Genomic DNA, 27,085 nt, shown 5'->3' with positions numbered 1-27,085 from the left:
CTATCGAGTATTGTCAACTCGTCGGAGCATTGATGTTCTTGGTGAACTCCCGTCCGAATATATGCTTTGAAGGCAACACGTTGAGTCAACATATGGTTGAGTTTTACCACACACATTGGATTGGTGCCAAGAATCTGTTGAGATATCTTCGTGGCACAATCACTCATGGGTTGAGATACATTGCCGGAGATGTGAGACTACTTGGATATACCGATGCTGATTGGGCAGGCAGTGTGGTGGACCGAAAGAGCACTTTCGGGTGCTGTTTCTCTTTGGGATTTGCCTCGATATCCTGGATGAGCAAGAAGCAGAAGTCGGTGGCTTTGAGCACCGCCGAGGCAAAGTACATTGTTGCTAGTATGGCCTCCTGTGAGGCGGTCTGGTTGCGAAAGCTCTTCAGTGAGCTGTTTGGATTTACATTGGATACCACCGTGATCCTGTGTGACAACCAGAGCGGGATTCGTTTATCAGAGAATCCCGTATTTCATGATTGCTCCAAGCATATCGATATTAGGTACCACTATATTCGGGATATGGTGCAGCGGGGAGCAATAAGGCTCCAACATATCAGTACAGATAAATAGGTCGTCGACATTTTGACAAAGCCCTTGGGAAAGGTCAAATTTTTGACTTTCCGAGAACGACTTGGTGTCATTTAGAGACCCTCTTATGAGGGTCAAGTATGATGTATTGAGCTCTGGGAGCTCCAGGGGGGCGTGGGGTACTTCTTGGAGCGACATGCGACCACAGGGCGACTCACCATCCCTTGGTGGTGCACTATGTACAGGGTGAAAGGTTCAACCTTCCCCTGTGACACCCCGTGGTGACTGTAGGACAGGATGATTAGTTCTCTTGTGGGCCAGGATGATTAGTTCTTCATAGCGACTGTGGAACAGGATGATTAGTTCTCTTGTGGGTCAGGATGATTAGTTCTCCGTGGCGACTGTGGAATAGGATGATTAGTTCTCCTGTGGGCCAGGATGATTAGTTCTCCTGTGGCGACTGTTGGACAGGATGATTAGTTCTCCTGTGGCGACTGTTGGACAGGATGATTCGTTCTCCTGTGGACAGGATGATTAGTTCTCCTGTTGAGGCATCCTACCCATGCAGTTTGGGACTCATGGGAAGTACCTCTCATTTGATCAATGAGTAGGGAAATGGGGTTAGGGACCATTAGTAGTACTATCGATGGACGCATCGTTGTATCTACTGTACTCCCTATGCTAGGATGACCTCCATTGATCTGGGATCAGTGAGAGTGGTATGACACACTCTGAGACTGACTTCGGGTCAGTGGAGGATGGTATGATACATCCTCGATCATTTCTTCTTCTTCATAGTTTGAGCAAAGCAGAGCAGAGCAAAGCAGGGCCAAGCAGTGCATTTGATGGCTGGGATAGTAGCGACGGTCAGACGGATTGCAGATGGAGTTCTCCCTAGTTGAGAGGGAGTGTTAAAATTGGCAACTAGGGCCAAAATCCATGTGGGTCACCTCATTTATGGCAGCTGATATTTTTCCTAGATTCCTCTTGTCGAGAGGTGTAGGATTGATCTAAAGATCATCCGATTCCGACAAGTATTTATGGAGATATGAATTTATTTGTATTTACTTGACAAATTGTCAAGTTCAGCCAACAGTTAAACGTGTGGCACACATGCCTAGTGAATCATATAAATACAAGAGAGGTTGATTCATTTTCTCATCATCTCATCTCACTCATTCTTCTCTTTCTCTCCTTAGCTTTAGGTTATATAAGGAGCAACCCACACGTGGGAAGAAGGAGGACACATTAGGGCAAGGAGGACGTTGAAAGGAGGATGCAGTAGCTGCTGAAGGTCTCTTTGACTTGTGTTGACCAAGCATTGACTCATCAAGGGTGCGGTTTTGGTGTGGCTGCCTCTCCTAGGCAGGTCGCAGATTTTGGCACAAAACTCGAGGTAATCCGTCCACAAGTTTGACCAACGTTGACTGCCCTAGTTTTGGGCAGCAGGTTGACTTTAGTCAACAACAGTTTGACTGTGTTTTTGGGGCTGTTCAAGGGCTGTTTCTTCAAGTTGTTCGAGGGCTAGTTGACCAGAAATTGACCAAGCATATTGGAGGTCAATTTCAACTCGTTTGACCAAGTTTGACTTTGTTGATCTAGGGTTTGCTGCTGTTGATATAAAATTACAGAATTCTGATTTTGTATTATTTCTCTTTGCTGAACTATTGAAGATAAAAGAAGATTTGATCAAAGGGTTTCCCCGCATTGGGGTTTGTCCCTAGCTAGCCGCCACATCTTGTGTCTCTTGTCTTGGCTTGTTTTCTATTGATTGTTTAATGTTCTATTTGCACTTTACTTAATGTATATGTGATTGCTAATCTGTGGCTAATAAAAAGAAAAGAAGTAAACTTCTCTAAGCATAGAACATACCATAATTTAACACATGTCCTTGGTCCACCGTGCAATCGATAGGTGCCATGTGAATAATTATGGAACGGAAGGGAAAAGACTTTATGGCCAAGTGCCATGGTCAAAGGGACTGACTACGATGGAGTACCTCATTTTGGGTGTATAGATGTGAGGCGGGAGCAATCGTGGATGCATGAGTTACCTCGACCTTTGTTTTTCCACCCCTCTAAATGTTTTTTACTTTTTCTTGTTTCTTCTTTGTATCACTGCTCGTAGCTCAAGGAATGAGAGCTTGCTTTGTATGATGTATAACATTTATTACCCCCTTAGGGATGGGGTAGTTCATCGCCCATCAGGGGTTGATACATGCAAGGGTTCCTTGTCTTCTGTGAGATAGGGCAATATTGGCCAACAACCGAGTGATGGCCATATGAGTGAGGTGGAGTTCATGCTTGGCTTTTGCCCACATGCTAATTTGTAAGACCCGACCATATTTTGCATTTTTGGTTTTTCTTTTCTTTTTCTTGTGGCCGTCGTATGCTCTTTTCGTTTATTTTAGTTGCATCAACCTCCCAGGGTACATTTTCGGGCCCTACCCAAGTATGACGATGTGTGGGTGTCAAATTGTAATGTTCCTAATTAGGAAAAACAATGATATGCAAAGCAAAATAGTACATGCAACACAAAAATTCAGAAAATTCAGTGAACACCCATAAAAACTTCAGAAATGTCATCCAATTGAGCCATTTTATTAAATAATTGGAGCAAGAGTACAATGGTATGGAAGGAGTGCACCTGGGCTTTCCTCAATGGCAAGCTTGACAAGACCCAGTTGATAAAATAGAATGCCCAGGTGAGAGAATGAGTTGCTCCAATGATGCCTTGTGTTGCCCCAGAAAACTACACTGCCTGCTAGAAAGATACTACTGGAAAGCCCATCTTTGGTGCTCAGAAAATTCTGTAAAATTAGCCGCAAGCTCCTCTCAAATAGCCCGAGCACCAATACCCATAAAGGGTTTGGTCTGGTTCTGACCCTCAAAATTTGGCCCCAACTACCACACCCTCCTCCAATGGTTGGAAAATATGGCCTGTCTGCAAACTCCCTGAAAAATCCCTCCAATCACTCCCAAAATGCCGAGTCTCACTACCACAAAGTTCTCCTTATTTCTCCCGGCAAAACCCAGCTCCAAAGCACTCCCCTTAGACTCCCACGTGTGCCTAGAAAATGGCTATTCCGCAGGCCCTGGATGTACAAATTCGTATTGCCTCCAATCAACAACCTCCTGCCCCAAAACTCATCAATTAGCCTGATCTTCCCTTGAAGCTCCTATGCCAAATTTCTCTCAGCAAACACCACCCGGAAGATAGCTGAAATGAGCAAAGCGTGATTCCCTCCTGTGTCCTCCTGGAATATGCATTGGCTGAGAGAAGGGCTATGTGTGTAGCTCTGAATCCCTCCAAACTCTTCTCTAACTTGGCACAATCTTACCTCCCTAGGGTGGCACTCGTAGTCCACCGAAAGAAGGGTGAGCTCTCCCCTTGGAAAACTCTGTGCTAAACAACACTGTGACCCGACTAAGCAGCTCGAGCAACAATAGAAAATATGATTGACAAAAGACCCCAAAAGTGGTTGAGCTTCTTCTATTTATAATTTTGGCGCTACCTTTTTCCATGCAGGTCCCTCCAACAAGCTTTTCAACTCCCTTCCTTGGCAATTCGAATTTCCTCCTAGGCAAGTGTGTTTTACCAATGCGTGTGGTCCCCATGCTCCACTAGCAAAAAGATTTCAGCCTCCCCATTTTCCTAAGTCCTTCTCCAAAAATTTGTGGGTCCCATAGTCAACAAAAATGCCAAAATTGTGAAAACAAACCTAAGGAAAATTATTTTAGGAAGGGACATTACACAAATCCCAATGAACTAGTGATCAGTTGAACCTGAAGAATGAAGGTGGAATAGGGGCTTGTAATGTGAGATGGAAAGTGTTAAGTATGGAATAGGGAGAGATGGGGCTACACTATCTCAATCATGGCTTCCCAAGTAGTTCCCCTCCTATACCCATTGGGCCATTAGGGGATGTCCCATTGGACTAGGATTGAAAGTTAATCCCCCATTTAAGGTGAGGGAACAAGATCATGGTTAAGACCTTGCTTTCTTCCAAGTTACCCTATAATCCATGTCAAAATGCCCAAATACAAACAAGCATAAGCACCCGATTGCAAAATGAATAAAGTACCTTTTGATCAGAAGCCCACCTTCCAACATGTGCTCTTGGCAAATAGACGAGGAAACATATGACTGATGCAGGTGGCAGAGATATGGATGGCACATCACATTGCCTACTAGTGGCTTTGAGGGGATGTTGGCTACTACTGAAAGAGATCAAGGGAGGAAAATTTATCCTATAAGGTCACCGACTTTTGATGGTTAACATTTGGCTCCAACTGGGACATGAGCTCATCATAGAGCACATGATCCATGTACTCGAACTAGTAGCTCACGAGAACTCCAACAATCTCCTAGGACAGCAGACTTGTAACTTGCACACTACAATGCAACTGTTTGGGAGCATGTGCATTGGGCGTACGGTAATTGACAATGTTCATCAAAATAATAAAGCCATACAGAAAAGTAAATCTAGAGTAAGTGCAAATCTAATCTAAATGCAATCTATTCTAGCATGAGAACATGAGATGATATTGGCTATGCAAAGGAATATGTGATGCACCTACTCTACCATGCAATGCTAGCATACGATGCATGAGCTAAGTATAGTCATACAACGGTCAACCAATGTAACCAACATATCATTAGATAATATAGCATCTTTTGTTCATATGAGTTCTTGTGAGATAGGACATCAAAATATCACATCCTCCTTTGCTAGATTGGCTTGATGAATGACAAGGGTGGGAGGTGGGAAAATAAGAGAACCATGCATCAAGGATCATGGATGAGGAGGGAAAGGAGGAATCCAACCCATGCCATTGGATCCTTTCTTACAAAGAAAGAATGGAAAATTCAACAATCAAGCTCATAAACTTTCGATGAAGCGCAACCTTGAGCATATGTTCCTCATCAATATTCTCAGAGTCATGTTTCAAACGGTAGGAGGAGATGAATGGCAAATTTATATTTCCTTAATTGTTATGGGAAGAACAAGGCGATTCAAGGTCATTGTACCTTGAGAAAAACCACAACCCCTTTTCAAGGTGTTGGGGAGATTCATGAATTCCATGGCTCCCAAGATATTCTTTAAGATGGATATCGAGCTTCTCTTGGATATTGGTGACATCATGACTACATGGTTGAGGATCATCGTTATGAAACATGTAGAAGAGGCTCCCCCAGTGACCCATGCGAACTTTCATAATCTTAAAATGTGTCGTCACTAGGGTGAATTCAAAATGCCTTGAGAGATGCTTGCTTCACCCTAAAAGCATTGAATTTGATGTTTAATGAAGAACAAGGGCTTCGTTCTTACAATGGAGTCGCCAAATAAGGATCTATATGGTCATATGGGGACAAGACACACGCTTCATGTCCTCGTCAACGACGCCAAAAATGTTGCCGCAAAATCTAGCAGGCCTTGGAGAGGGAAACCCTACAAGGCATAAACTAGACCAAGAGACAACAATGGGGTAGTGGCCCATTATCACCACAGCCAAAACCCCTTGCTCTTTATGGACTTTCACTGATGGGAGGAGTCTCGGTAGGAAAGAGATCACTTATGTTAGGTATTCTAAGGTTAATATGTAAGATGACCTCACTAGGAGCTCTTCAAGAAAGGCACAATTTAGGTTCAAGGCTCCACAAGGAGACAATTCACTTTCTATGATGAGACCTAGGAAAGAAGGCACAAGACCTAGGGTTTGATAAATTTGACGAGTGCTGGAGTTTCCAAAGGTCAAGGCTAAGAGAAAAGGTTTCCAACAATGCCAAGGCTCATGAAACCTTTAAGAAAGCCCTTAAGTTGAAGCAAGGCAAAACTAGGGTTTCCCTCTTAGGAAAACAACTAGGGCAAGAAATTTTATGGATGAAATTGAAGTGGATGCCCACCAAAAGGATAGATTTTGTGGCAAATACTATCCCCTTGATGTTTAGGCTCTCCAACCACCAAAACTCTACTTGCCTAGGGATTCACACCAAGCCCTAGTTTCCTAGCTTGGCCTTGAAAGGGCTGAATTAGGAGAGAGAAAATATGGATAAGAATAGAGTATGATCACCAACCAATTGGACCAGTTCCTTGTCCCTTGGGAGAATGGAGTCAAGGATGAGATAGATTAGCCAAAAATGTTTCTATAGAGGTCGAAATTTGATGCCCTAGCAAGAAAATTTCAAGCTTTTACCTATTGAATGGAAAAATGGATTTTCAAGGGAAAGCTACTAGGAGTTTACCACTAGAACAATTCATTACATCTTATGTATGAGTAATGCATGCAACATTCACCTAGAGGCAATTCAATTAATTTTCAACAAATTAGTGCACAATTTAGCATAACCTAGAATCAATTATTCCATACATTAGACATTGAGAAATAATTTTTCAACAATTAGGTGCACTTACAAGATAAAATGCAAGATTTCCATCCATTATACCAAAGAATAGCTCCAAAGAATATCCAAGATCTGCTCCAAATATCAAAATGCATCCAAGATATCCAATTCATCCACAAGAGAACAAGTCTAAATTCCTCTAATGAGGCTGAAAATCCAAGGGTGTGATGATGAGAAGTTACAATGATATGTTTCTATACTTATATGAGCCATACGAATGCCTAATTAGCCTACTAGCCCCTCCAACAATTAAAATAATGGGAAAACAGTAGTCTAGGCCACAAGCCGACCTAGTAGCCTTTGTGAAATAAAATAAATCTCCACATGTGCAAGTTGAATTGTTGATGTCATGCTAGAGGATACCTCCTTAGGGCTTGTGTTAAGGACCTTGAGTGCCTTAACTTGTGTAGAAGGCCCTCTAAATTCACCTTCTAGGGGTTGGCCCCTGGATTTGTGTCAAAATCATCTCATGGCCCCTAATTTTTGGTTTGGGGCACAAAATGGGTCTCATGGGTCTCCCTTCGGTCAATATGCCCGATTTTGCTCCAATGTTGAGTGCACTAAATATGGTGCTAGCCTTCCCATGTCCCAAGGTATGAGACAAACCTCATTTGAGCCTTGGATCAACTACCTGACCATGTAGTACTGCTAAGCCAATTGGGGGCATGTTGGTCCAGGTGCATCATCCCATAAATTATATAGGGCAAAGCGTAGGAGCTCTATGGGTGCTGAAGGTGCCCATGGATACAAATGACACTCTATAACTATCTAGAGTCCTATGGCTCTCAACGCATCACTTGCGGGTGTCAATATATCCCTCTGTAGGACTTGGACCCCAATTAAGTTGCCTAGACGGAAACACCTATCAATTACACACAATATCCAGTGCTACAACTTTCACGATTAGGTACATTTAATCATTATTGCATCTAAGTGAATTAAACTTGAAAGAAATGGGTAAATTAACACTTCATATAAGGCTTCTCTTCCAAAATTGGGGCCTTAGTCATGTAATGGTGTTACCTCCCTAGGTAGGAGTGGTTAATAGATGATCCTATTAAGTGTTCTCAACCCCCAAGGGGAAGTGACATGTCATTGGTACAACGTCCAATCAATAGGTCCCATGTGAATAATTATGGAACGAAGGGGAAAGACTTCATGGCCAAGTGCCATGGTCAAGACTCAAAGGGACCGACTATGATGGAATGCCTCATCCTAGGTGTATAGATGTGAGGAGGGAGCAATTGTGGATGTATGAGTTCCTTCGGCCTTTGTTTATCCACCCCTCTAAATGCTTTTTACTTTTGTCCTGATTCTTCTTTGTATTATTGCTTGTAGCTCAAGGAATGGAAGCCTTCTTTGTATGATGTATAGTAGTTATCACCCCAGTTATCACCCCCTTAGGGATGGGACAGTTCATCGTGCATCAGGGTTGGGACATGCAAGGGTTTCTTGTCTTCTATGAGATAGGGCAACATTGGCCAAGGAATCGGGTGATGGCCATATGATTGAGGTAGAGCTCATGCTTGGCCTTTGCCCACATGCTAATTTGTAAGTCTCAATCATCTTTTGCATTTTGATTTTTCTTTTGTTTTTCTTGTGGTCATCATATGCTCTTTTTGTTTCTTTTAGCTGCATCAACTTCCCAGGGTACATTTCCGGGCCCTACCTAGGTATGAGGATGTGTTGGTGTCAAATCCCAACAAACCAGTGGTCAGTTGAACCCAAAGAATGGACGTGGAATAGGACTTGTAATGTGAGATGGAAAGTGGTAAGTATGGAATAGGGAGAGATGGGGCTGCGCTATCTCAATCCTGGCTTCCCAAGTAGTGCCCCTCCGATACCCCTTGGGCCATTAGGGGAGGTCCCACTTGTCATGTTCCTTCTCAAACACATTTGTAACATGTCATCTATATACATTTTTGCACATTTTTGGCTAAGGAAAAGGACCCAACAATTTCAGCTTAGGGACTTAGGAGAAATTTCGGCTTAATTTGTTTGCTAGTGGAAGGTGGGGGCCACCCACGTGGGAATTCGAACTAGGCCATTCGAATGGCTTAGAGGGAATTCGAAACGTTGATTGGAGGGGCCCAGATGAGGCAAGGAAGGCCCACGAAGACAAAAGGAGGAGGAGGCTCTCATTTGGATCATTCATTCACCTTGCATATCGAATTTACTTGACTGTTTGCTCAGCTGCTTAGCCGAGTCAACTGGTTGTTCAACCACAAATCTCTCAAGCAGGAGATTCAACCTTACCTTCGGGGGACTTCGAGTTCCCGCCCTAGGAAGGCAATTCCACCAACATTTTCAGGAGATTAGGGGAGTTTCTACAGCGCCATCACTCAGCTACACTCAGGGAATGCGTATTTCTGGGCCACAAGGAGAACACACAGAGGGAGATTGAGCCACATTGGATCAGCCACTTGCCGGAGGAGCCAAGGAATCTGAAGGACAACATTAGGCCAACATTCAGTGAGAGTTTTGGAGCCAAAGAAGCCAGCAACCCAGCAGTTCGAATTCCAGGCTTGGGAGACAACGCAGAGGGCCAGTTCAACAATTTCGTGGGTCTTGAGGGCAAGAGCTACAGCCCGGAAACTCATCTGGGAAGTTAGGAGATCTGTAGGAGGGATCAACCCAACATTTTTGGACACTTTCTAGGAGGTTTTACAGTCAGAATCCAACAGTCCGAGTTTTGTAGTTGCAACTAAAGTTGGGCTTGTTGGGGGTCGAATTTCTGAGGTTTGAACCATCCAAATTCTTTCATGGGTTTTTCCGGGTTTAGGCCAAGGATTCAAGAGCTCGAATGTCATAATTTTCTGAGTACGAGAAGTAGTGATTCCAGCCCTTCGAAGTCAGCAGAAAGAGCAGTTTTCTCGGCAACGGAGTGCAGTTTGGTGCAACAGTTGTAGCAGCCTTTAGTTCAACTATTGCTCACCTGGGTTTGGTCATGCTTGTCCATTGAGACAAGCCCAGGTGCACCATTCTATTTACTATTATATTTTGCTCTTGAAGAAGTAATAAAATGGCTTAGCAATTCCTTATTTCCAACATTTCCATGGGTTCTTAGTGTCTATTTCGTTTTTCTGTTTGCTGAACTGATTGTATGCTTGTATATCACTTGCATTCCTACATAGGAACATTATAGTGGTATCAGAGCCTAGGTCTTGGCTCAACTGTGGGGATTTTCTCCTATGAGAGAAGGGGACCAGCAAAACATCACATACAAAAGGCAGAGGTACCGGAGTAGAGAAAGAGATCTGGAGATTACTCCAGACATGGAGGATAGGGGGAAGCAGTGGTAGAAGAGGAGAACATGGTGGAACCCAAGAGAAGGGAAGAGATGGCTTTCGACAGCCTCCTGAAGGCTTTGAATGACTTAGCCAAGGGCCAGAAAGAGATGCTGGAGGAGATAAAGATGCAGAACAGAGAGAGAACCACCCCTAGAGGGTTTCTATTTGGGGAAACTTTTGGAGCCTCCCAGCCATTCGATCACCCCTCACTAGCAGCACAACACCCATCAACTAGTGGGCCAACTCAAGCCACACAACCCTCTTTCGTACTAGCAAGGGGTGAAGATCTCACACAGATGGGAGATCATTTCAGAGAGTGGCAATCTATGGATGCAAACTTTAGGGAAGCACTCTCTTTCAGAGATTTCTGCAAGCTCAAGCAGAATGAGAAGAGCAAGGGCTATGGAGGACAGGGTACACAGAGCTATGAGCTGCAGAGGACCATAGGGAGGATGTACTTCCCTACATTCAATGGCACTGCCAAGTGCACTGCTAGGGCTTGGGTTGAGAAGATGGACACCTACTTCCAGCTCAACCGGATGACAGAACAGGAAGCCATCAAGATGGCCACGCTGCACATGGAGGGGGAAGCCCATGACTGGTGGTTTCATGGCTTGGCCACCCTGGGGCATGCCAATGTGGCTTCTTATGAGGATTTCACTAGGAGGGTGGTGGAACGTTTTGACTAGAGGGATCCGAAGGTCCATTTCAGGAAGTTAACCCAACTGCGCTAGACGGGCAACCGAGAGCAGTATATTTAAGAGTTTCTGCGAGTGCCAGTGATGGTTCTAGATCTATCAAAGGCTCGGAGGGTATACACCTTCATTGAGGGCTTACTTGAGCCCCTGCGTGGACTGGTGAAGTCACGCATACCCTCCACACTACAAGAGGTAGTTTTGTGCACTAGAGATCTACAGGCGACCATCCCCAAGACTAGAGCGCCTTTCCCTGCATGGACCCCTTTTCCACAGAAGGGGCATGACACTAGACCTCCACCTCAGAGAACCACCCAGGGGTGGGGGCAGCTGGATGATGAGACACGGAAGGACCTCAGGAGGAGGAAGTTGTGCTTCACTTGCAGGGAGCCCTGGGCACCAGGCCATCAGTGCACTGTTGGCAAAGCACATTATATTGAGGTCTTTTCAGACAGTGACCAGGAGGACGAGTTGGAGCAGGAGTGTGGTGTGGGAGATGGTGAGAGTCCGACAAATAGGGGGCCACCACCACCACCTCCACAGGGAGGGGCATCCTTTGCCCCATCCGGGGGAGTCCTTGCTTCTTTATGCGAGATCCCCAAATTCTTGACATTGAGGATCAGAGGCACCATACAGGGACAACGGGTGTCAGTCCTAGTTGACAGTGGGGCTACCCACAACTTCATAGATGCCCAATTGGTTCAGAGGAGGGGCCTCACCATGACTGAGTTTGAGGGCTTTTCAGTCCTAGTACCAAGTGACTGTACCATGCAGTGTACTTGGCATGTGCCTGCATTGATAGCAGTTATGGGGAACTACTCGATGACAGACCACTTCTTTGTGGTCGATGTGCCAAACACCAATGTGGTGAAGGGTGTCTAGTGGCTGTACTCCCTTGGGCGAGTCACTACTGACTGGAAGAAACTAGAGATGGAGTTCACCGGGTCGGATGGCAAATCAATAGTTCTCAGAGGCATGCATTCCTATCCACCCCAGACAGTCTCAGCCCACAGGATGGAGGCAGATCTGTGACATGGAGACATCGCATGGACAATGGAGCTAAGGATTTCGGAGGTTGGGGGATAGGCCTAGCCACCACCACCAAACATACAGGCCTTGCTGGACAAATACGCAGTCGTGTTTCAGGATATTCCACCAGGGCAGTCGCTAGATAGGGGATTCAAGCACACTATTGAGTTGGAGCCAGGTGTGCAGGTATTGATCACTACCCCTTATAGGCATCCTAAGGCCTATAAGGATGAGATTGAGAGGGCCATTCAGGAGCTGTTGGCATTGGGCCATATCAGGCCAAGTTCCAGTCCCTTCGCTTCTTCAGTAGTATTGGTGAAGAAGAAGGATGGGACCTTATGCATGTGCATTGACTATTGGGCCCTCAACCAGAAGACACTGAAGAACAGGTACCCCATCCCCCGCATAGATGAGTTGATGGATGAGCTTAGAGGAGCCAAGTACTTCTCTAAGATCGATCTGCGTTCGGGGTACCACAAGATCAGGGTGAGGGATCAAGACATCCCCAAGACAGCTTTCCGGTGCCATTATGGGCACTTCGAGTTCCTAGTCATGCCATTTGGGTTGACCAACGCTCCGGCTACCTTCCATTCGTGAATGAACCATGTCTTCCGGAGACAGTTGAGGAGGTTTGTGCTGGTTTTCTTTGATGATATTTTGATTTACAACAGGACGTGGGAGGAGCATCTCGAGCACTTGGAGGAGGTGCTACGTATCTTGGAGGAGCAGCAGTTTTATGGCAAACTATCCAAGTGCGAGTTTGGCTTGATAGAGATGCTCTATTTAGGGAATATCATCAGTGCTGATGGGGTGAAGGTCCATGAGGAAAAGATATGAGCTATCTGTGATTGGCCAGTGCCCTGAGATGTGACAATGCTGAGGGGTTTCTTTGGTATCTGCACCTACTATGGGAAGTTCGTCAAGGGGTTTTCATAGCTAGCAACACCCTTGACAGATTTGACCAAGAGAGGGGCTTTTGCATGGACTAATGGAGCACAGGTAACCTTTGATCGCCTCAAGGAGGTGATGAGCAGTTGTCCAGTCTTGGCACTTCCAGATTTTTCCTAGCCCTTCACCGTGGAGTGTGATGCATCCGTGGAGGGAGTTGGAGCAGTTCTATCACAAGATGGGCATCCCATTGCTTTCGAGAGTCGGAAGCTCCTACCACATGAGTGGTCATATTCCATATATGACAAAGAGATGTTGGCCATCATGCATGCATTGGCCAAATTTCGACAGTACTTGGTAGGCAACAAGTTTTGGGTGAAGACTGATCACAACAGTCTTCGTCACTTCATGGGGCAGCAGGGCCTCAACGACAGGTAGCAGAGACGGGTCAGCAAGGTGTAGGCCTATGACTTCGATATATAGTATGTGTGTGGAAAGCACAATGTGGTGGCCGATGCTCTTTCACGAAGACTCGCTGGTCTATCACTCATAAGCATCTGCCATGATTGGAAGGCTCAACTACTGGTGGAGTACTCCAAGGATAGGAGGGCATGCGAGATCTTGGAGGGTACCCACGCAGATGAGCACTACCGAGTGATGGATGAGGTCATCTATTACAAGGGGTGCATTTTTCTGGTGCCCAACTCGCAGTTGAGGGAGAGAGTGCTCCAGGCAGCACATGACTCGCCATTGTCCGGGCACCAGGGGTTCCGAAAGACATATATGGCAGTTAGGGAGAGATTCACATGGAAGGGCCTCAAGGGGGACGTGCTGAAGCACGTACAGGAGTGTGAGGCATGTCAGCGGAACAAGGGGGAGTTGATTCACCCTGCAGGATTGCTACAACCACTTCCCATCCCCGAGGGGAAATGGGAAAGCATATCTATGGATTTCATCACAAGGCTCCCCACAGTGCAAGGCAAGGACTGCATTTATGTAGTGGTCGACCGGTTGACCAAATATGCCCACTTTTTCGCCATCCCCACCAAGTATTCGGCTGCATAGGTTGTAGAGATGTTCTTTAGGGAGATCTTCCGATTACACAGGCTTCCTAAGAACATTGTGAGTGACAGGGATAACAGGTTCATGGGAGGTTTTTGGCAGGAGCTTTTCAGATTGGTCGGTACTGAGCTCACTCCTAGCACGAGCTACCACCCCCAGACAGATGGCTAGACAGAGCGAGTTAATCAGTGGCTGGAGGGGTATTTGAGGAACTACGTGACAGGACAATAGAGGGCTTGGATCTGGTGGCTGCATTTGGGCGAGTACTGCTACAACACCACCCACCACATGTCCATTGGTATGACTCCTTTCCGTGCCTTGTATGGATATGATGCATTATCTTTTGCTGATGTTGCTTTTGGAGACAGTCGGGCCCCAAAGGCCAACGATTGGATCCAAGAGGGCCAAGACATCCTCAAGGCTCTCAAGGATAACTTGGTGACAATATAGAACCAACAGAAGGTGTACGCAGACCGACACCAGACATAGAGGCATTTCGAGGAGGGGGACTTGGTGTGCCTCTAGCTACAACCGTACATGCAATCCACATTGAAGCAGAAGGGGGCCAAGAAGCTACAACCCCGCTTCTATGGGCCATACCGGGTGATCAGACGAGTTGGAGAGGTGGCCTACAAGCTGGAGCTACCTCCGAGGAGCAAGATTCACAATGTATTTCATGTCTCGTGCCTTAAAAAGGTGCTGGGGCAACATGTGACAGCAGCAGTAGAGTTATCCCCACTGGATGATGAGGGCCACTTAGTTTTGGAGCCTGAGACCATCTTGGAGAGGAGGGAGTGGAAGCTGAGGAGCAAGACCATCAGGGAGTTCTTAGCACGTTGGAAGAACTTGCCGGATGAGGATGCCACTTGGGAGGGTGAGCACATTTTGGAGCACCCATCTCTGAGGTTGCTTGAGGATAAGCAACATTTGGGAGGGGAGGACTGTCATGTCCCTTCTCAAACACATTTGTAACAGGTCATCTTTACACATTTTTGCACATTTTTGGCTAAGGAAAAGGACCCAGTAGTTTCGACTTAGGGACTTAGGAGAAATTTCGGCTTAATTTGATTACTAGTGGACGGTGGGGACCACCCACGTGGGAATTCGAACTAGGCCATTCAAATGGCTTTGAGGGAATTCAAAATGTTGATTGGAGGGGCCCAAATGAGGCAAGGAAGGCCCACGAAGACAAAAGTAGGAGGCTCTCATTTGGATCATTCATTCACCTTGCATATCGAATTTACTTCACTGTTTGCTCAGCTGCTTAGTTGAGTCAACTGGCTATTCAGCCATGAATCTCTCAAGCGGGAGATTCAACCTTACCTTCAGGGGACTTCGAGTGCCTGCCCTAGGAAGGCAGTTCCACCAGCGTTTTCAAGAGATCTGGGGAGTTTCTACAACACCATCACTCAGCTACACTCAAGGAATGCATATTTCTGGGCCACAGGGAGAACACACAAAGGGAGATTGAGCCACATTGGATCAGCCACTTGCCGAAGGAGCCAAGGAATCTAAAGGACAACATTAGGCCAACATTCAGTGAGAGTTTTGGAGCCAAAGAAGCCAACAACCCAGCAATTCGTATTCCAGGCTTGGGAGACAGCGCAAAGGGCTAGTTCAACAATTTCGTGGGTCTTGAGGGCAAGAGCTACAGCCCGGAAACTCGTTCAGGAAGTCAGGAGATTTGTAGGAGGGATCAACCCAACATTTTTGGACACTTTCCAAGAGGTTTTACAGTCAGAATCCAACAGGCCAAGTTTTGCAGTTGCAGTTGAAGTTGGGCTCGTTGGGGGTCAAATTTTTGTAGTCTAAACCAGCTAAATTTCTTCATGGGTTTTTTTGGGTTTAGGCCAAGGAGTCAGGAGCTCAAATCTCATAATTTTTTGAGTACGGGAAGTAGTGATTCCAGCACTTCTAAGTCAGCAAAAAGAGCAGTTTTCTGGGTAGAGGAGTGCAGTTTGGTGCAACAGTTGTAGCAGCCTTCAGTTCAACTATTGCTAACCTGGGTTTGGTCATACTTGTCCATTGAGACAAGCTTAGGTGCACCATTCTATTTACTATTGTATTTTGCTCTTGAAGAAGTAATAAAATGGCTCAGCAGTTCCTTACTTCCAGCATTTCCATGGGTGCTTAGTGTTTATTTCGTTTTTAAGTTTGCTGAATTGATTGTATGCTTGTATATCACTTGCATTCCTACATAGGAACATTACACCACTGGACTAGGATTGAAAGTTAACCCCCCATTTAAGGTGAGGGAACATGATCACGACCAAGACCTTTCTTTCTTCCAAGTTACCCTATAATCCATGTCAAAATGCCCAAATACAAATAACCATAAGCACTTGACTGCAAAATGAATAAAGTACCTTTTGATCAGAAGCCCACCTTCCAACATGTGCTCTTGGTAAATGGGCGAGGAAACATATGACTGATGCAGGTGGCATAGATATGGATGGCATATCAAATTAGCTAATAGTGGCTCTCAGGGGCGGTTGGTTGTTGACCAGAAGAGATCAAGGGAGAAAAATATCTCCTATAGGGTCTCCCACTTTTTGTGGGTAACAAAACCTTTAACAAAATGTTGTAAAATAAGGAGGGAGTCTACCATGATTGTGAGCTCTTTCACCTGCTTTTCTTTGGCAATCAAGAGACCTTGATAAATACCATGAATCTTTGCTTGATTATTTGTCATATGACCAAGTCCCCATGAGTACTTGAACACTTCATCATCCTTAGGGCCATAAAGAGCCCCTCCCCCTCTTGCCACTCTTGGATTTTGTTTGGATGCCCCATCAAAATAGAAAATCCATCCTTGTCTACTATTCTTCCAGGTTTTGAATTCTACATCTGTCATTCTAAGCTTCCAACATTCTCCCATCTTTTGCTGATTCCAACTAGTAATTTGTGGGTTGTTATCCATACCTACCAATTTATTGAGCCATACTTGCTTCCGCTGATCCAACTCTTTCAAGGGGGAGCTTCGATCATGCTTTTGTGATTCAAATTCGGCCCATAATGATGATGCTTTACTTTTGGTGCTTTGGGGAGGAGTAAGCTTGTTATTAAAGATTGCATTATTCCTGGCAAGCCAAACTTTCTAGCATATAAATTTGGGGAGGGCTTCCCAATACATTTTGAGAAGAGGTTTCTGTATAAGACTGCCTTTGTAATTTTTTGCCCAAGAGGAGAAGAATTCTTGCAGAGCAGAGGGCCATTTGATGTTGCTGTGGAGAGGAGATGTTGACTCCGTCCATACCTTTTTTGTATAGTCACATTCCAAAAAATTATGATAGGTGTTGTCGCACAGATTGTCAGGACAACGCTTAGACCGGGGGTTGTCACCTTGATCCCCGACCTCTCCATTTAAGCCGTCTCTCGAGGCTAAGGGGGGTAGACCCTATGGGATGAATGAAGACCAACTGTGGACCAGTTGGGTTGGGAGACATAGCAAAGAGATTTAGCACTTGATTGATTTAGAAATTAATGTACCAGTGCCTTATGGAGTTAATGGTTAAATGACTATTTATTAAATGTTGCAGAAATATGAACCATGTAAAACAATCATCTATCATCAAATATTCCAAGCAATGCAAGATGTTCGATAAATGCACAATGCTTTAACAATTATCCAGCAACTAAACTTCAAGAAAAATTAAATGCTTTAAATGATCATAAAATTTAAATGTTGACCAGTTACCACTTTCACATAGCTAACTTCAAATAAACATTTAAATGCATTTAACTATGGAAAAGTGGCACATAGATACCACAAAAAGACACCAAAATGATTTTTCAATTTTTAGCTAAGCTTTTCCAAAATTTTTTAAATTTTATATATTTTTTATAAAATTCTAAGCTTAAAATAAAACAAAACTAAAGGAAATTTAAAATTATTAAAAAAACTAAATCCTAAAATCAAATAAATCTAAAAATCAAAGCAAAAAAATGAAAAACTAAACTGTTTATGATTTTTTTATCAAAATTTAAACTTAAATAAAAAAATGAACCAAAACATTAAAACTAAAATCTTTTATGATTTTTTTTTTTTTTTTTCCAACCCCAAAGTCTTTCTTTATTGCACAAAAAATGACTACAAGAGAGCTTTCTTTAGCACTAGACTCTCAGATCGAATCCGATCTCAAATGACCCCTGACACCCTATTTAAAGGAAAATTTCCGAACGGCTAGTTCAAGTGATCCATGTCAAAATGATCTCGACCGTTGATGAGGATCAAAATCCCTTTTAATCCCATCCGTCGAGATTTTAAATGCATTTTAATATATTTAAAAAATTAAAACTTTGCATTTATTTTCTCAAAACTTTGATTTATTATTATTATTATTTTATTTTTTAATTTTATTATTTATTTTTTAATTTTTGGATCCTCGAACTCAGCCTTTGGAAAAATCTCCTAGGACCTAGGACTTAGGACTTAGGACATTATGAGGGGATTAAAACATTTTCTAACCCTCAAGACAATTGACATCATGACTTTTACAATTTTACATCTCAAGGGGGAAAACCCATTTGACATAGACCCTCATAGACCACCCAATTTTGCGACACATATAATCTAGCAGATCAAGCAATTTGTAATAACCTAACCAAATAGTTAGAGTTATTTCCAAATTACTTTTACATAGACTCGAAGCACACTAGGATTCCCCTAAGATTCTAATAACAAAATCCATTCCGGCTTTGGGGTTAGGCTGAAGGAAAACTTTGCCGATCATGGATTGGTGAGACAAAGAACCTTCAGGGACGTAGATTATCACTAGAAAATTAGGTTTGCCTAGGCAATTTACATACATGACTCAGATTTGCTAAGATTATTTACAATTTACACATGCAGATTGGGTTTACAACATAACATAATCGGGCTGATGACGACAGTCGAATGGCACGGACACGTCGATCAAGCGCTATCCCTTTTGTTGAAAAGGGGGTGTACTGCTATGGGTAGTTGACACGTAGTGGTCAACAATAGGTATCTTCCACTTGCTTCTTGCGGAGAGAGCATCTTGAGGGGCCATGGATGCCTCTCTTTCTAAGGTTCTCAACTGTCAATATTTTCTTATGTGCAAGGAGCCAACTGAAAGAATTCACCTTTGGATTACCATTAGTCTTCCATATTTTTTGCCAAATGCCAAACTTTGGAGGCACGTTGGACCGAAAGAACAAAGCCGCATAGCCTTCCTTTACTAAATAATATGAAGCATTCCAACTGATTTGATCTTCATCCGCGTTTCTCCAAGGCGCACAACCTATCATCCGTTCATGGAGCTTGGCAGCCAATCACTGGAGATTTAGTGGAACATTCCTTAAGTTCCAATTCATCCATTTTCCATCTTCGTCCGAATTGGAGATGTTAGCCAATGTAAATTTTCTTTGAGAACAAAAATATTCTTGCAAGGGAAGGAATTCAAGAAATTGCTCAAGAGGCTGCTGGTCCATAATCTTATTAGTCCATAGATTAATACTGTTACCATTTCTTGGCTTCCAATACAACCCTAAGCGGATGAGGGGGGATGTTGAAACAAATAATTTCTAGATTGAGGAACATCCTTTCATTATCTGGATGGATTCCAGGCATCGAGCTCTTTCTCCTTGAACATATTTTTCCTTCAAGACTGCTTTCCACCAGTCTTCTTCTTGGGTGACAAATCTCCAAACTAGTTTTGCTCCTATTGCCTTATTCATTAGCAATGGATCTCGTATTCCCAAACCCCCATGATTTTTAGGGGCCTTCACCAGAGCCCATTTAAGCAAAAGGGATTTTTTTGGAGCTTTCCTTACCACCTTCCCATAGGAATTTGTAGGTTTCTTTTGCTAAAGCCGAAAGGATGCTCTGTGGAGCAAGGAGCATTGAGAATTGGTATAAAGGAAGAGCAAAGAGTAGTAACAGGTCCTATCTTACAAAGTCATTACTACTTAGGAGCAAATTACACAATGGTAACATGTCCTATTTTACAAACTTATTACAACTCAAAAGCAAATTATGCAAGGGTAACAGATCCTATTTTACAAAGTCATTACAACTGTGTATTACATGATTTTGCGTTTTTTTCAAGGGTAAGAAAATTGGTCTCAAACCTTGTTGTATCGAATTGCCCATACATATTTATCTGAGTTGAAATTTCACACAAGTTCTCTATGCTTTAAAGGTGTGTCTAAACTGTAATGTGTTGGAAGAGAAAACTGGGATTGATATATTTATTTGGAAAATATGAGTTAGAGGAAATGATTAGACATTTTAAATATAATTCTACAATTTCTTCAAATTTTTAAATTTTTAGTGATTTGGATATGGTGTGTACTTGTTTCCAATGTTCAACATACCAAGGTTATTGGTTTTCATGGTTCAAGTTTGGACACAATTGAACTTATTTGTTAGGCATTTTGCATGCAATATTCTCTTAGGGTTGTACATGTGAAAATTTACACAAACACTAGTTTACTTAAATTTACTTGTTCTTTGCTTGTAAAACTTATTCCCGTTGATATAAATAGGATGTTTGAAGGATGTGTTTGTGTGTGTGAGAGAGGGAGAGAGAGACTAAAAAATGTAGGGAAGAAAAAAAGCAAAAATCGAGGAATAACAAATTAACATTGGTAATTTAAATTTTATAGTGGTGTGAATTTCTTTCATAGATATTAATCATTGGCATCATTTGTGTGCAGACTTATAAGGGACATTGCCTTTGTCATAGCCAGCCCAAACCTTTTGTTGGATTCTAATGAGGTGAGATACTGACCAACCCCATGTTAGAAAATTAGAAAGGCAGAAGGATTTTCTCTTGTTGATAATTACTTGTGATATCTTTGAGTTCTCATTATCTTTTTTATGTTCTTCTTTTATCTAAGTTTCATCAAGTAAATACCAAAAGCAAAATACAAAAATCAAAGACACTAGATGTAGGCACTCAGCCATGGCTAAAACCCCTTTATAGGGGAAAGCCCAGTCAAAACTCTTCCTTCAATAGATTCAAAATGAGATAGGCCAAAACCTTAGACCAAAGACCTTCCTCCTCCACCAATTCAGCCTTCCAATAAGATACGACAACCACCAGCATCAACCTAGAAATATCTGCTCCAGCTTTAGATTTTTGGCCTCCCAACTTTTGCAGAATTTCGCCCCCCTGCAACACTCCATAACTTTGCACATGTGGGATAGGAGAGAGAAATTTCGTTTTCTTTTTGAAAGATGATGACCTTCTTCTTTGCTAGACTTTTTGTTAAAATTGGCAACTAGGGCCAAACTCCATGTGGGTCATCTTATTAATGGAAGTTGATATTTTTTTTGGATCCCTCTCATCGAGAGGTGTAGGATTGATTTAAAGATCATCCGATTTCGATAAGTATTCATGGAGATATGAATTTATTTGTGTTATGGGACAATTCGTCAAAGTCGGCCAACAACCAAATAAACCCCACTTGTGCTCAACTTTTTAGTATAAATAGAGGTGGCCTTAAAGTCATTTCAACACACTTGGGATCTCTTCCTCTCTACTTGTCTTTGGGTTTTAGTAGAAGGAGAGATCCTAAACAATAACACTGCTCTAATCCAGAGGCTAGAAGCTCGAATAGCCGAAATTGTCGGAACTGCTGGGGATAGCCGGAATTACTAGAACTGCCAGGAATAGCTAGAATTGCCGGAACTGCCGGAACTGTCGGGAATAGCCAGAACTGTCGAGAAAAGACGGAAAAGCTGGAACTGCCGGGAAAAGCTGGAAAAGCCGGAACTGTCAGAATTGTCAAAATTGCCGGAACTGCCAGGAAAAGCCGGAACTGTCGGAACTGTCGGGAATAGCCGGAATTGCCGGAATTGCCGGAACTGCCAGAACTACCGAGAACAGGCAGGAAAGCTGATGTGGAGGGCAGAAGCGGGAACTGCTGGGAACAACCGGAATTGCTGGAACTGCCGGGAACAGTTGGAATCGCCGGAACTGTCGGAATTGCCGGGAATTGCTGGAACAGCCAGAGTATCTGTCTCCGAAGGAGAGTAGCATACAAGGGACAACTAACTAACATTGGGACAGTTGTATGGTACTTAGTAGTAAATACACCAAGCATGCAATGTTACAACTAGCATGCAAGGGACAGCTAGCATGCAACAACAAGCATGCAAAGGACAACAAGCATGCTAGGGACAACAAGCAAGCAAGATGCAGCCAGCACATAGGTCAGTATGGCAACATGGTGCAGCAATGGCACATAATGCAGTACAGTGATGGGTACAGTCATGATTAATGAAGCATGATGAGATGCAACATAGTGATGATGGGTGCAACATGGTGCAGCACGGTGAGGTGCAGCATGATGACGAAATGCAGCACAATGATAGGTGAAGGAGTCACCTTGGAGAATCAGTTGAAGCAGCATGTCTTCAACTGATCTCATGTATCATCTTCTTAGAGATTATCTATGCTCTTATCTAGATAAGTCAAAGTGTTGACTTCTGTTGTAAACATACTATCTCTCTCTCTCATTGCTGAACTATTGAAGAACATATAAGAAGAATTGATCAAGGGTTTCCCCACATTGGAGTTTGTCCCTGGCTAGCGCCACATCTTGTGTCCTCTTGTCTTGGCTTGTCTTCTACGATTTATGTTTATGTTCTATCTGCAGTTTACTTTAATGTTGATGTGATTGCTAATCTCGAAACGATATTGAGCTAACTATGAAAAAAAAATTTTGCTCTAAGCATAGAACATACCTAAAATTTAACATGGTATCGGAGCTAAGGTGAAGGCAATGCCCAAGCAAGAGTGAAAGAGCAATCACCGAAGACAGTTGGAAAAAAAAAGGATCAATGGATTCCTCATCCCTCTTCAAATTCACCAAGGGTGAAGTCGAAGCAGAGAATATTATCAGAATGGCACAGCAGAAGTTTCTAATGGCCTACCTAAAGATCACTTCAATGGGAAGTCTGGATCTAAGGGTGGAAGGAAAGGCATATGCCTTGGTTGTAATAAGTTCGGCCATTATGCGAAGGAGTGTCTGAGGTAGGGACACATCACTTACTGATGATAATAATCATTCCAGGGACATCTTCAATGATCAGAGGAATGACAGGTAATGTAGGTCATCAAGGAAACGACCGACTCTTCAGAGAAAGCAAGGAACCCCAGGTATGAAGAATCAAATGTTGTTTATGATAAGGTAAAGAAGCGTTATCTTGTATTGTCCCTCTCCTTCAGATTCTTTGGGAATCTGGCTTATTGATCGTAGTGCTTCAAGGCACCTCATCGGATAGAAGGGTGCTCTCTCGAATTTGGTAGAGACAGAAACAACCATGGGATTATACTTGGAGTCGATTGCACCTATCCCGGAAAGGGTGTAGGGAATGTTACCCCTCAATTGAATGAGGGTAACTCTATTCTTTTACAATAATCTCTTTTATGTACCTAATCGCAAGAAGAACTTGGTGCCCATCTCGGAAGTGGAAGTCAAAGGTTTCAGGGTGGCATTCATCGATGGAAAGGTACATGTTAAAAAATGAATTTTCTGAGATGCTTTTTCTCATGGGTTCAGGGTTGGCAATTTGTATCAAGTTGCAAAATGGTCCATTGGGGATCATGTTAATTGACATATCGCATCTATAACATCGGAGGTCTACCTATGGGGCCCTACCCGATGTGAGTTAGATGGTGATAGGGATGCCTGAATTTAAGAAGAGCATGAAGGTACATGTCTGAGATGTACCAAAGGAAAATCTTATAAGGGGACCATTCCCCTCATGCAGCAGGTCCACAGGTTTGGAACAACCCGAGGAGTTTGAGATTCATGATCGGGAATCACATGTATGCAGGTGGAAGAAAGCCCTCTATGGCTTGAAGCAAAGCACCCCGGGCGTAATATGAGAGGATTGATAGTTGTCTAATGAAGCTGAGTTTCACTAGGAGTGGAACCGATCCAAACCATTACCTGAAGGTTGTGGATGATAGACCTCTCATATCGGCACCTTATGAGGACGACCTATTTCTGACAGGTGCAGACCCTCTCATTTGCAAAAGTAAGAGGGAGTTGGATTCCGGATGGGGAATGATAAACTGCAAGCCTGTGACTACCTCGAGGATCTTAACTTTCACAAGTTATATGGTAGTGATGTCGGACCAGATTTGGGAAATGCCTCTGGGTTTCATAAACTCATTCGTGTTGATGTTCTTGGTGAACTTCCGTTCAAACATATGTTTTGCAGTTAGCATGGTGAGCTGATATTTGGTTGAGCCTCACTGGATTGGTGCCAAGAATCTTCTGAGATATCTTCGGGGCACAATCTCTCCTGGATTGAGATACACTGCCGGAAATATGAATCTGCATGATTATTCGAATGTTGACTGGGCAGGCAGTGTGGAGGATCACTAGAGCACTTCTCAATGTTGGTTCTCTTTGGATTTTGCTTCAATATCATGGATGAGTAGGAAGCAGAAGGCGGTTGCTATAAGGACCGCCGAGACCAAATACATAGTTACGAGTATGATCTCGTGTGAAGCTGCATGGTTGCAGAAGCTCTTAAGTGAGCTATTTGTACACATGATGAATACCATTGTGATTCTCTGTGACAACCAGAGGGGGGATTTGATTATTGAGGAATCCCGTATTCGATGATCGCTCCAGCAGATAGACATCAGATACTGCCTTATCTGGGATATGGTAAGTTGATGAGTGAGGAGGCTCCATCGCATTGAAATTGATGTACAGGTCGCAAACATTTTGTCAAAGCCCTGGGGAAAGGTCAAATCTGTGACTTTCCTGAACGACTTGGAGTCGTTGAGAGACCTTCTTATAAGGGTCCTGCATTTTGCATGCATTGAGCTCTAGGAGCTCTGGGGGGCTTGGGGTCCTTACTGGAACAACATACGACCACAGGGCGACTCACCCTCCCCTAGTGGTGCGTTATGTACGGGATGATTAGTTCTCCCTTGGCAACTATGAAATAGGATGATTAGTTCTCCTGTGGGTCGAGATGATTAGTTCTCCCGTGGCAACTGTGAAACAAGATGATTAGTTCTCTTGTGGGCCGGGATGATTAGTTCTCCCATGGTGACTTTGGGGCAGGATGACTCGTTCTCCTGTGGACAGGATGATTAGTTCCCCTGTTGAGGCATCCTACCCATGCAGTCTGGGACTCATGGGAAGTACCTCTCATCTGATCAATGAGCAGGGAAATGGGGTTAGGGACCATAGTAGTACTATCGATGGACGCATCGATGTATCTACCGTACTCCCTATGCTAGGATGACCTCCATTGATCTGGGATCAATATGAGTGGTTTGAGACACTCTCTTGTGATATTGATCTGGGATCAATAAAACTGACTTCGGGTGAGTAAGAGTGATGTGACACAGTCTCTTCAGATGAAACTAACTTCGGGTCAGTAGAGAATGGTATGAGACATTCTTGATCAGTTCTTCTTCTTCATGGTTTAGTAGAGCAGAGCAAAGCAAAGCAGAGCAGTGCAGGGCATTGATGGCAGAAATAGTATAGTCGGACATATGGATCAGTAGATGGAGTTCTCCCTAGTTGAGAGGGAGTGTTAAAATTGGCAACTAGGGCCAAACTCCATGTGGGTCATCTTATTAATGGAAGCTGATATTTTTCTTGGATCCCTCTCATCGAGAGGTGTAGGATTGATCTAAAGATCATCCGATTTCGATAAGTATTCATGGAGATATGAATTTATTTGTGTTATGGGACAATTCGTCAAGGTCAGCCAACAACTAAATAAAACCCACTTGTGCTCAATGTTTTAGTATAAATAGAGGTGGCCTTCAAGTCATTTCAACACACTTGGGATCTCTTCCTCTCTACTTGTCTTTGGGTTTTAGTAGGAGGAGAGATCCTAAGAGATAACACTGCCCTAATTCAGAGGCCAGAAGCCGAAACTGCCGAGAATAGCCAGAATTGCCAGAACTGCGGGGAATAGTCGGAATTGCTGGAATTGCTGGGACTGCCGGGAATAGCCAAAATTGCCGGAACTGTTGGGAATAGCCGTAACTGCCGGGAAAAGCTGAAATTGCCTGAACTGTCGGGAATAGTCGGAATCGTTGGAATTGCCGGGAATAGCCGGAACTGTCAGGAAAAGCCAGAACTGTGGGGAATAGACGGAATTACCGGAACTGCTGGGAACTGCTGGAACTGCCGGGAATAGTCGGAATTGCTGGAACTGCCGGGAATAGCCGGAATTGCCGAAACTGCCGGAACTATCAGAACTGTCGAGAAAAGCTGGAACTACCGGGAATAGCTGAAATTGCCGGAACTGCCCAGAATTGCTGGAATTGCCGAAACTATCGGAACTGCTGGGAACAGGCAGGAAAGCTGATGTAGAGGGAAGAAGCCGGAAAAGCCGGGAACTGTCGGAATTGTCGGAACTGCCGGAATTGCCGGAACTGTCGGGAACAGCCGGAACTGCCGGAATTGCCGGAACTGCCGAAATTGCCAGGAACTGCCGGAACAGCTAGAGCATCTGTCTCCGAAGGAGAGCAACATGCAAGGGACAACTAACTAACATTGGGACAGTTGTATGGTACTTAGCAGCAAATACACCAAGCATGTAATGTTGCAGCTAGCATGCAAGGGATAGCTAGCATGCAACAACAAGCATGCAAAGGACAATAAGCATGCTAGGGACAACAAGCAAGCTAGGGACAACGAGCAAGCAAGATGCAGCCAGCACATAGGTCAGTATGGCAATATGGTGCAACAATGGCACATAATGCAGTACAGTGATGGGTACAGTCATGATTAATGAAGCATGATGAGATGCAGCATAGTGATGATGGGTGCAGCATGATAACGAAATGTAGCACAATGATAGGTGAAGGAGTCACCTTGGAGAATCAGTGGAAGCAGCATGTCTTCAACTGATCTCATGTATCATCTTCTTAGAGATTATCTATGCTGGTATTTAGATAAGTCAAAGTGTTGACTTTTGTTGTAAACGTACTATCTCTCTCTCTCACTGCTGAACTATTGAAGAACATATAAGAAGAATTGATCAAGGGTTTCCCCACATTGGAGTTTGTCCCCGGCTAGCGCCACATCTTGTGTCCTCTTGTCTTGGCTTGTCTTCTACGATTTATGTTTATGTTCTATCTGCAATTTACTTTAATGCTGATGTGATTGCTAATCTCGAAACAATATTGAGCTGACTATGAAAAAAAAAAAATTG

General features: G+C 43.7%; 1 protein-coding gene across 2 annotated transcripts in view; it reads left to right on the top strand.

Moving 5' to 3' along the window:
- The window catches only part of LOC149263344 (uncharacterized), a 197,706-nt gene that overhangs the window by 4,122 nt on the left and 166,499 nt on the right, over window positions 1-27,085 (top strand). Inside the window, exon 3 of one of the 2 annotated variants that reach the window (XM_089426156.1) lies at window positions 20,593-20,653. The exons of the other annotated variant lie outside the window; for it this stretch is intronic. Within the exon in view, the coding sequence (XP_089282282.1) occupies window positions 20,593-20,653 (61 nt within the window). The remainder of the gene's footprint in view (window positions 1-20,592; window positions 20,654-27,085) is intronic. 2 annotated transcript variants of the gene reach the window in all.

This window comes from Pinus tabuliformis, chromosome 6 (genome assembly GCF_031772625.1).
Source record: "Pinus tabuliformis cultivar Carrire ecotype Pingquan chromosome 6, CPIR1, whole genome shotgun sequence".
Classification (NCBI taxonomy): Eukaryota; Viridiplantae; Streptophyta; class Pinopsida; order Pinales; family Pinaceae; genus Pinus; species Pinus tabuliformis.
Note: the sequence above shows the minus strand (reverse complement) of the source record. Positions and strands in the feature narration are given on the sequence as shown.